We start from the raw sequence: 12,358 nt of genomic DNA on the forward strand, positions 1-12,358 counted from the left end.
CCCCTTTATATTCGGCGCCCTGGGCCATCGCCCAACCAGGCCCGACCCTAACGCCGCCACTGTATTTAATGACAGTTTCTATAAATATGTAAAATAAATTAAAAAAATGAATGAACAATTCTCAACGTGTTTAATATTCACTATTTTCATTTTTCAATTTAAGTCAAATCAAGGCCATAAACAGGCAGGTGCTACAGATGCAGACTATAGAGTTTTGGTCCCCCTCATGTGTCTATTTATTTTCCACATGATCGCAATACCTTAGTCTCCGGCCAATACATATCTTTAAGCCTTGAGTAGTTGTAGCGCAGTGGTATGAACGCAACGTTTGGTCGAGCGTAAGTCAAAAAATCTCCAAATTAAATCCCGCTTTTGGCGCATAAGCATTATAGATGTGATTAAGAACTGGCAACCAACTTATTTTTTATGTCACCTGTGTTAAGATTTAAAGTACTTCTTAAAAAAACGGTAATATGTAGGACTTTGTACGGAAACGTCAAAGTAAAATGAGTAGAAAAAGTGCAGTATTAGAGTCGATAAAGTCTAACTTTTATGAATATTTAAAGTTAACTTTTCTGAAGTTAACTTAAATTAACTAATTAATTTTTATATGGGATTTAAACAAATATTTACCATTTATAAATTATAATTCTAAGCGTGTAAAGCGTTTTTAAAACTTTGCCTAATAACCCCATTGAAGGTTTTGCGTAAAATCAGCTTCTTTTTTTTTTTACTTGACCTTCTTTGTGGGAGCTTTTAGGCATAATTTTTAATATATCTTATATTTCCAGTTAAAAAAAATTAAAAGCATATAAAAAATTTATATCTTTGTTACATGTAGGTAGTTAAACTATTTTTTTAAGTTGAGCCAAAAGTCGACTCTAAAAAAAAAAGCCTAATATACCGCATACATATACAAAAAAATTTTTGTATATGTATGCGGTTATTAAGGTGCTCCCATAAGTCCCTTACGGACTTATCTTAAGGACCATAAGTCCTTACGGACTTTAACGTAAGGACTTATGGTCCTTAAGATAAATCCGTAAGGACATATGGGAGCACCTTAATAACCACACATACGCACAAAAAGCCCTAAAATTTTTGTGGTTGTGGTTGTTAAGGTTATTAATTATTGTGGTGTGGTTGTGGTTATTAAGGTTAAAATTTTTATGGTGTGGTTATTAAGGTGCTCCCATAAGTCCTTACGGACTCTACGGACGTCCTTTCTTACCTATGTCGCTAATTGGGCTAGGTCCGGTGTCGAGCCTCGGACCTCTTGGTTCTAAGCCAAAACTCTAAAAATAAATAAAAGTCGCATTTTTTAATTTGTTTTTTGCCTAAAGTAGTTAAAATAAATTTTACGTCGAAATTGTTTTCAAAATCAACAAATATAAAATATTTTGCAAAAAAGTTTTACAAAATATTTTATATTTTGTAAAACTTTTTTACAAAATATAAAATATTTTGTAAAAATATTTATCATTTCAGGAACCAAATTCCTGAAATGATAAATAGTCTTTATCATTTCAGGAATTTGGTAAACAATTTTAGATTTAAGAGAACTTAATCAAAAATCAGGATCTTATTATTCAAAAAATCAGGACCTTGTTAACCAAAAATCAGGACCTTATCAAACTAATCATATAAAAATGCGAATTTTCCAATAACTGAAAGTGCTTCAAAACTAATTGGTCCTATTTTGCAAGTATTATCATTTTGCATTCCATAAAAGCGAAATTCAATATTTCAAATGCAAATTTATAAAATAAAGTGCGTAATGGTATTTTTATAAGATGTACAATTAGATCTATAAAATAGTATGTAAAGTTACAGTGAAAAGACATATACTGAGATATTATCAGTAACAACTTTCAACCCTCCCCTTCCGAATCCTCATTAACGTTGCTCTTAAATGTTATTAAATTATTTTTTTTTTCAACATAGTTATTTTGTTGTTATTATAAACATACAACTAACATATATTTACTTACCCAGTATTTTTGTTGTTTATGTAAATATTATACAATAGAAATAGAAATTTAGAGAATTAATCGTGTAAAAAAAGCATAAATAAAATTGCCAATATTCAAAAAATTCTCTTTCTTTTTCTCAGCTTCTAAAATCTACCATGAACTTTTTTTTTTAATTTGAATAAAATTTTAATGCCTAATAAATTTTTAACTAAACCATTTGTTAAGTTTAGCAGATGGCCTGGTCAATTTAGTAAACCTTGCAGATGGTCAGATTTCTTTAGAAAAAAGTTTGAACAAAAGATAAGCTATATTAAATGCGATTGCATTGTCTTTACGGTGTAAAGAAAAAGCAGTCTCAGTAGTTGCTGATTCCTAAAATACTTAATTAAAATATTCAAGTCACTTGTAATTTTATATTTAACTACAAAAAGTTCTACACGTCAAACTTTTCATGAAAATGCTTCTGTAAATTGATACCCAATTTACTAGTTAATGCAAGTTTACATATATATATATATATATATATATATATATATATATATATATATATATATATATATATATATATATGTATGTATGTATGTATGTATGTATGTATGTATGTATGTATGTATGTATGTATGTATGTATGTATGTATGTATATATATCTATCTATATATATATATATACATATATATATATATATATTTATATATATATATATATATATATATATATATATATATATATATATATATATATATATGTATATGTATATATATATATATATATATATATATATATATATATATATATATATACATATATATATATATATATATATATATATATATATATATATATATATATATATATATATATATATACAGTGGGCGGCCATATTTTTAGTTACAGTTTGTTTTTTCAAAAAAACTGCAATTAAATATGAATTTTAAATGTATATATTTGCTTCTACTCTTAAATTCTTTGAGGTTTTAATATCATAATAGTTTTCTATTTTTTTTTTATGAAGTTGTAACATTTATAAATAATTGTGGCAACTTTTAAAATTGATAAGCTAGAACATGCAAAAACAAGCGAAATGTGCCTTTCTTGTATAAGTGTATATCTTCCTCTTTTTCCTTTATTTGCGTCTATTCTGAGAGGACAAACAATGTTAGCCACAAAACTAAACTTTTTAATTGACCGAAGATGACTTAAATTGGCATGTGACATTTTTTTTTTATTAGAGAGTTATACGTTTATAAATATATAAGGCTCAGGTTTATGTATGTTTAAAAATCAGGCGAGTGTAAGCATTTTTTTGAGTGTTACTTTAAATCAGGCATGTTTATGAGCAGAATACTGAAATTTTCGTTGGTGTTTATTTGATGCATGAAAACCATTTAATGAAGTAATTGCTTTGCAAAACAAAAATATTGTATATAAATAAAAATGATTGTTTTCTTTCCCACAAGGCTTACAAGAATGCACAAAGTTTTGTAAGCCTAAGTTTAATTTAGTGACTCGCTAGAAAAACTTTTACTAACAGCAACAACTATGGAGCTAGAAAACGAAGACTCTAAAATTTTTGAAAAACACTTTTGTATTTGGTGTGGAGGTCAACGACATGATAAGTTTCAATGCAATGTCCGAAACTTAACGTGTAATACCTGTGAAAAAAAATGAAACTGGGCAGCTGTCAGCCAAAGTATTAAACTTATTCAAAATAACAGCATAAAACTAAAACATCCGAATAAAACATCTATAACGGATGCAGCAACAAACTACGAGTGCAAGAATGACATCAACTAAAATAACGTCCCACATACAGCCACAATTTTAGCCTCTATGAATCAAAAATCAGGCTTTATAAAAGCAATAATTAATGAAATACCAATGCAAGTCCTTATCTACACAGGCTCGGACCTATCATTCATTTATCTAAATTTTATTTCTGAGAACAAACTTAACTTTAAAACAAATATCAGGAAATTAATTTGATTGCAGATAATCCACCTGCACAAATAATTGGCCAAGTACCCTTATAAAAAGACCACTCCTTTTGTAGTTAAACAACTAGTGTTACCTCTTATCATCGGTATAAACATTTTAAATAAACACTCAGCACAAAACGTGAACCAATCTAAATCTGCCTAGCCCTATCTTTCATAAAATGTTAACCATATGAACTTATTCCTGGAATCAACACATCGAATTTCCTGGAATCAACACACTCAATTACAACATCTTCACGACAACATAATCTGAATACGGACTTTATTAATAGTGAAATTATTCGGCTCTTAAATTTTTTTTTTTTTAGTTTACATTTTTATCTTTATAACTTGTTAGTGGTGAAAATGTTAACTTACCGAAATTGAGTGTTTTTACTTACAGAAATTTGTACTTCGAGTTTTTATATTCGGTTATAATTTTATTCAAAAATTCTCAATTATTTTTAGTTGCTGAACATCCAAATCTTCAGTTTTTCAAAAAATAAATATTCTAATTCTCCTTTTAAATTATCGCAAAGCTTGTTCTTCACTTTTAATAAAATAACACTTTATTTTTCTTCTTTTAAATCATCTCAAATTCTTGACAATCAATAAAGGCGTAGATAAAATTGCTGTTTTGACCAATGTGTTCCGGTCTGATAATTTTTTTTTAATTTATTTTTATTTGTATGTAAACACATACAGCGGTGGCCAAAAATTAAAGACTACTCTTTTTTTTTTCAAAATGTATTTTTAACCTTAGTATAATTTTATTTTGGAAAAAGGTATCAAAAAAAGAAAAACATTTTTAGAAAGAATTTTTATTGTATTTTATATTTATTATAAAAGAATTTATAATTTTTTTACAAAATAATGTTAAAAAATTAAAAAACTGACTAGTAAAAAAAATAAATGGCAAAAAAAATTGGACAAAATTTTAAGACCAGTTTCAAAAATATTTCAAAAAGCAATAAAAAAATAATTTAGAAACGTGTTGTTCCTCCATTTTTTTCAAGCACTCTTGTACTCGTTCTGGATTTGAATTCATTAAAGTTTTGATTACTTCATCAAGCACATTTTTCAAATGATGAGAGATTTGAAACTTACAATTTGGAAGATTTCAAATCTTCCAAATTGTAAAGTTGTTCTTTACCAAGCTTGTGATCAAGCCACGACCATAAATTCTCTATTGGATTCAAGGCCATGGAAGCACTTGAATTTTATTAGAATTGAACCAATCGCTAACAACATACGTTTTATGACACGGAGCATTATCTTGCTGGAAAATAAATCCATCTTGCAACTGCCATAAATCAATGCTAGGAATAAGCGAGTTTTCCAAAATTTCGATGTACCTTTCTTTGTTGAGTCTACCATCGAATAAATGAAAAAAGCCAACTCCACAGGCACTCATACAGGCCCAAATGCCTATTGAACCACTGCCTTGTTTTGTTCGTTTCAAAATGCATGATTCATCAAACCGTTCGCTTGGAAGTCTACGCAACATTACGCGACCTTTTCTGTTGTCTACCTCAACGTTCATTTCATCACTAAAGACCAAAGCGGCTCCACTGATCTGTTGAAAAATTTTTATGTAGTTTGCACCACTCTTTCCTGGCAAATTTTTGTTTTTTATTTAAGCGTGGTTTTTTTGCAGCAGCACGCCATAACTAATTTAAATTGTGGAGGACCCTTCGCACAGTTCTAGGGCTTGCTTTCACACGATTTGACTGTGTCCATTTCGTAGACAAGTCTGTAGATGATGCTTGTCTTTTTTCTTTCATTAATCTCACTAACAAGCGAACATCACGGTCATTTAAAATTTTATTGCGTCCAGTCCTATGACGATCATTAATTGACCGGGTCTCTTTGTATCGCTGAATTATGTTAATAATGCAAGAGTGAGACCTTCCGAGCTTTTCTGCTATTTGTCTAATGCTATAGCCTTCTTCTTTTAATACAAGAGCCGCGTATCTGTCTTTTTCTTCGATCTTTGCGCGCATTTTTGCAATATTTTTATATCCTTATTGCAATTCAAAAAATAAATGTTTATTTGATATCGAAACTCAGGTTTCGACATTTTATTTTATAGCCAACGTAATAAGCAATTAAGACTGTTAAAAAAAAATGGATTATTATTTTAATAAGTGCAAATTTTAATAAGTGCAAATTAAAGATTTGTTGTCGTTAAATTTTTTCCAATTTAATTAAAGAAGATTTATAAGTACTCATCAGTTTTTTAATAAGTTAAACGCTATTTAATTAGAATTAGATTAAAAAAATTATACCACTTTAATCCGTTTGTTTTAATTAACAAGATATTAAAAAAAAAAATTTAATATGTCAATTAGAATCTTCTTAATTTTAATTTAAAGATTAAGAAACCAACTAAAAAATGAGTGGTCTTTAATTTTTGGCCACCGCTGTACATATATAAATACACACACTTACACACATACATATATATACACAGATACATACATTTTGTATATATAAACTTTCCTTTTTTTTTAATAAGTTTTACATTTACAAATATTGGATTTTCTATACTCTTAATAAATATAGAAAATCCAATAGAAAAAAAGAGTATAATCACCACATCAATAAGAATAAAAATAAAATATCAAAAAATATCAAAAAAGAAATAGACTAGTTTAAATAAAAACTTGGTATCTGATAAAAATCCAATGATCTTGTCGCCAGAACCATAAACGTTACAATAAAATATAACTTAAGCCATTATTAAATAATAACAAAAAAAAATGACAAAATACAGAAACAAAAGAGCGTTTTTATATAAATTTCTTATTTTTAAAAGTATTTCAAAATATTGTCATTAAAAAAAATGAGTTCTTTCAATTTCTTTTTAAAGACTGGGAAGGTAATTGATAAATCAAAATTAGGTAAAACGATTTTTTTCCAGAGATTAGGTGCACGATAAGCTATACAGAACTGATTGAATTTTGTTCGACAAAAGGGTTCATAGAGTGAGTTATCATTTCGTAGTGTATACTTATTTTTTGTTTTTAAGATAATAAAATCTTTTAAAATGTGTAATGACAGATTGAATTTACATCGAAGCATAAAATATAATATTTTATATACATTCGCTTCATAAATATTAATTAAAATCGATTTTCAAAACAAACTAAGCGTGTTGCATGTTTCTAACGATGATAAAAGTACGCAACTTACTTTTGCATGCACTTCCCCAAGCAGTATTTGCATAGTTAATATAACTATGTATAAATGAGTAATAGAGTTGGATTAAAATGGTTTTGTTTAAATAATTCCTTGACTTATAGAGGACTCCAATATTTTTAGAAACTTTAGTACAAATGTGGTTTCCATGTAACCTTTTCGTCAAGATAAATGCTAAGAAAACTAGTAAAAGTTTCCTTTTTTATTTCTAGTTTGCCAATAAGAATTTTGGAATGGTTGTTGGTAAAAAACGTTTTTTAGATATTGGGTGAAGCAGAATGTATTTTGTTTTATCAAGGTTTAGGGTCAATTTGTTACATTTAAATCACTCAGATACACATTTAAGTTCTTTATTCATATCAGAAAACAGCTCATTAATATTACTATTTCATAAGAATAAATTCGTATCATCAGCAAACATAATACTCCGAAGATTAACTGCTTTACTTAAATCATTAATATAAATTAAAAACATAAGTGGATCTAGAAAAGAGCCTTGTGGAACACCAAGGTTATATCAATATAGTCACTTTGAAGGCCATCATTAGAGGTAACAAATTGCTTTCTATTTGATAAGTAACTATGAAACCTTTTTAGCATATTGTTATTGATTCCATCGTATTCGAGCTTTTTAGGCAATATTTTATGGTCAACGGTATTGAAAGCCTTTGAAAGGTCAATAAAGACTTCTTGGGTATATTGTTTTTTTTTCGAAAGATTCTGAGATTTCCCTAACAAATTGAATAATTGCGTGCTTAGTTGAAATATTCTTTTTAAAGCAAAATTGTTTGGTTTATAGTATATTATTTTGGTCAAAATATTTAGATATTCTATTATATATTATTCTTTCCAATAATTTTGAAAAAGTTGAAAGAACCAAAAATGGGCGATAGTTATTAATATTTGTTTTATCGCTTTGTTTGAAAATTGGTATAACTTTCGCAATTTTCAATTAATCCGGGAAAGCTCCTTGTTTTATACATGCATTAAATACTTAATAAAGAATATCTTTGAGACTTTCATAACAAACTACAACTACGTTACCACTTACTTCATCAGCACCAATAGCTTTATTTTTTTTAGAGATTTAAAGGCTCTATCGAGCTCGTCGTGATTTTTTGATTTTCCTGTTATTTCTTTTATTATTTTCCGGGTGCGCGTTAAGTTGTATTTAAACTTATTGATCAGATAAGTATAATATTTATTTTTTTAAATTTTTACGAATTTTTTCAAATAAGTTTTCATAATTTATATATATTTTTTCATTTGCAAAAGATTTAGTCTTTAAATATTTTATATACAACTTTTGCTTTATTTTCGAAAATTTTTTTTCGAAAGTAAAGCAAAAGTTCTTGTAAAATAAAAAAATAGTCCTTGGATTACAAAAAGCCTTTTGTAATCCAAGGACTATTAAAGATTATATAAATTTTTCACATACTGGAAAGTTCGCGTCATATACTAAGTAGAATGTTTCGAAGATAATGATGCTATTCAAATAATGATGCTAAAATGCTAACGAAATGATGATGCTATTCAAATCAGTCAAAGCCCCTGGAGGGCCCAATGCTTTGTTACAAACCTATCAAAAAAACCTCATCTAATAACCAACTTCTCCAACACCATAAACATACCTACTCTTTTGCATTATTACTCTTATCCTAAAATAGATGGCCTACTATATAAGGATATTCTATAAATAGTATATTCTGTAAAACAGACCTAAAAAACGCCTACTACCAAATCTCACTATAAAAGAAAGATTATTCATTGACCGCCTTTAAAGCTAATAGAAAATTGTATGAATTTAAAAATTTCCGGATGCACAAATGTAGTAGCCATCTTTCAGCGTGTTATGGATGATTTTGTCTCAAAATACAAACTACAAAAAGCTTACCCTTATCTAGATGACATTATTATATGTGGATCTAATCAAGAAAAAAAAAAACCTCACAGCATTTAAAATTGTAGCAAAAGATTTTGGAATGAAAATGAACAATGAAAAGTGTATGTTCTCTAACTTCACTCTATTTTCTTGGACAGCGAATAGAAAACAGAATGTTGAAACCAGATCCCGAAAGGTTCAAGGCCTTACAACAATATCCTATTAAACAACTAACTAAATAAATTAAATAGTTAAACAGCTTGATAGGATTCTTTGCATACTATGCTAAATGGATCCCTAACAGCACCAATCTAATTACCATTCTGACATATTCTCGTGACTCAATAAGCAAAAATATCCCACTTTCAGATGAAGCTATCTCTGTCATTAAACAACTAAAAGACCAACTAACCACTGCATCTTTAAAGACAGGTAATAGCTTTTGTGAGCTCAAACCAAAGTTTTTTCAACCCCCATCTGGTCAACTATCTCCTCTACTAGACCATGGGAAAGACTCGCAATGAATTTTGTTGTCCCTCTTCCCTCAACAACAGGGAAAAAATACTTTTTAGTTATAATTGATGATTGTTCCAGATCTTCATTTACATCTTTTGGAAATAATTTTTTTTTTTGACACTCTTGCATGCATTCACTCCAATTGTAATACTCAGTTTGAAGAAAGAAAACTAAAAAACTTTCTTATAGCTACCGATGTCAGCAAGACACAAGCAATACCATATCGATCACAAGGGAACGGGCAATGTGAAAGACTAAACTCCAAAATTATGAAAACAATAAACTAAGCTTTACGAAGTTTTGAACTAGAAAAAACTAACTACTGGGAACTGCTACACCCGTTGCAGCTCTATTAGATCACTACTATGCATTTCAACAAATTCTAGTTCACACAACTGACTAATGGGTTTCAAACGCTCAACTACCACTGGTGTTGATCTACCTGACTTTCTATTAGAAACAGGTAGTACTGTCCTACAAAAAAATCACCTCCAATTGGAAGGAGACCCACAGGTAGAAGCAGTCACTCAGCTTGAAACTATATCACCCCACTATGCATGTATAAACTACATGAATGGCAGAATTAACACAGTATCAACACGAAAGTATAACACAGTATCAACACGACATTCTGCACCATGTGCCACTCCCCACATTAAAGAAATAATACAACCACCCAACACTTTTAAGACATCAGTTTCACCCAAAGAAGACAGTTACAAAGTAATGGAAAAGATTATCAGGGAACAAATAACTAAATATCTTGAAAAAACGAGCTGCATCTCACATGATCAACATGGATTTATGTCCAAAAAAGGATGCACGTCTAACTTATTGGAGAGTGTCGACTACATCACGAAGGCGTTAAGTAAAAGAAATTTTGTCGATATTGCATTTTTGGACTTCGCGAAAGCGTTTGATAAAGTTTCTCACCGTAGACTACTTCATAAATTGAAAGCATATGGGATTAATGGCAATGTTCTAAAATGGATTGAGTCATTTTTGATTAGTAGAAAACAGCGAACTGTTTTAGGTGAACACTCTAGCGACTGGACCGATGTTCTTAGCGGAGTTTCTCAAGGGTCTGTACTTGGTTCAACAATATTTATCATTTATAAAAACGACTAACGGATAAGTTAAAATCAGTTCATAAAATCTATGCTGACGACACTAAACTGTTACAAGAAATAAGACCTGAGTTTCACGATGCTGATCGCCTGATCCTCCAAAATGATTTAAATATTGTCACAGAATGGTCAATGGAATGGCTGATGGAGTTAAATGTTCCAAAATGTAAAGTTATGCACCTTGGTTATAGAAATAGTAATCATGAATATGTAATGAATAATGGAAATACATCACTTACTCTTGTGGCAACGGATATTGAGAGGGACCTGGGTATCTTCATATCTAATGATCTAAAATGGAATCAACACATACAGGTTGCAACACGTAAAGCGAATATGATACTTGGCCTATTAAAAAAAACATTTAGATCAAGAGATATGAAAGTTTGGAGTAAATTATACTCTACGTATGTTAGGCCGCACCTGGAATTCGCTATTCCAGTATGGTGTCCTTACTTAAAAGGTGACATCAAAGAAATCAAAAAAATTCAGCACAAAGCAACAAAAGTGCCTCATGATTTAATAGAATTACCTTACGCTGAAAGATGTCGTCGGCTCAATTTTATTACTTTGGAAACTCACAGGAGACTTTTGATACTCTCAAAACCGTTTTTCAGCTAGAAAACGGTTTTGAAAGTATCAATTGGCATAATCCACCAATTCGCAGATCATCTTCCTAATGCGTGATTTCACATATAATAATGCTCGTCACAATTTTTTTACAAATCGTATTGTCAATAATTGGAATAACTTGACGTCAGCATGCAAAAAGGTTCCGTCAGTTAATGCATTTAAGAATAGAATTGACAAGTATTTTTTTTCTCCAGCTGCAAACAGTACATCCTTTACTGAAGATTAGCTGCACGTTTATTAATTAATTCGTGCTTTAGCAGCTACAAATATTGGCTTTTTAGATACTATTTGTCATAGATGTAAACTTTAATTGAATGAAAGCAATCTTTTTTCCCCTTTTCCCAATTTTGATATCAACTTACTTGCTATGAATAACAATTGCTTTTATTTTTACTTAAAGTTTATATTTCACAAACCATAAATTTTTGTATAATTTGTTGGTTTTGTTTGTTTGTTTTTTAATTATTTGTCATTTTATCTACGAGGACTTATTTAAATATACTACTATTATTACTATTACTATTACAAATACTAGCAATAACTTTGAAACTGATGAAAATAACCTGATATCACCAACTGATTGCCATTTTCCATCTTCTATTAATGATTTATCTTCTCCAAATAAAACAATTATAAGTTCCAATATTGCACCATTCATAACTCCATATCCTAACGTCACCAATACTCAAAACTTACTAGTTAATACTAATCGTCCACATCATTCTATAAGACCGCCTTTAAAGCCTAATTTATAACAAAACTTAAATAAATCATATATATATATATATATATATAATATATATATATATATATATATATATATATATATATATATATATATATACGCACACATACAGAGGCAATTCTACGAATATAATGAGAGGGGGGAACCTTAAAAAGTAAAACGAAAACTTAACCAACTGAATAGTGTCAAATACCTGACTGAATTTATGAAAAAACCGACTATAACTTGAAAATCCTTTTTTTCGGGGGAAGAGGGGGAGGGGATAGGGCTGTAACACGTAAAATCGCCTCTATATATATATATG

The 12,358-nt window shown here is 29.2% G+C and overlaps 2 protein-coding genes across 2 annotated transcripts in view; both read right to left on the reverse strand.

Moving 5' to 3' along the window:
* Positions 1–2,128, reverse strand: part of LOC100205593 (5'-AMP-activated protein kinase subunit gamma-1-like) — a 41,084-nt gene extending 38,956 nt beyond the window's left edge. The window contains exon 1 of the mRNA XM_065810507.1: positions 1,992–2,128. The gene's annotated coding sequence lies outside the window, so the exon portion shown is untranslated. The remainder of the gene's footprint in view (positions 1–1,991) is intronic.
* Positions 2,129–5,620: 3,492 nt separating this feature from the next.
* On the reverse strand, positions 5,621–5,953 carry LOC136086935 (uncharacterized). The gene has a single exon (XM_065809435.1). It carries the CDS (start codon positions 5,951–5,953, stop codon positions 5,621–5,623), a length of 333 nt encoding a protein of 110 aa, XP_065665507.1.
* Positions 5,954–12,358: the final 6,405 nt, after the last annotated feature.

The sequence above is a fragment of the Hydra vulgaris genome, chromosome 11, assembly GCF_038396675.1.
Source record: "Hydra vulgaris chromosome 11, alternate assembly HydraT2T_AEP".
Classification (NCBI taxonomy): domain Eukaryota; kingdom Metazoa; phylum Cnidaria; class Hydrozoa; order Anthoathecata; family Hydridae; genus Hydra; species Hydra vulgaris.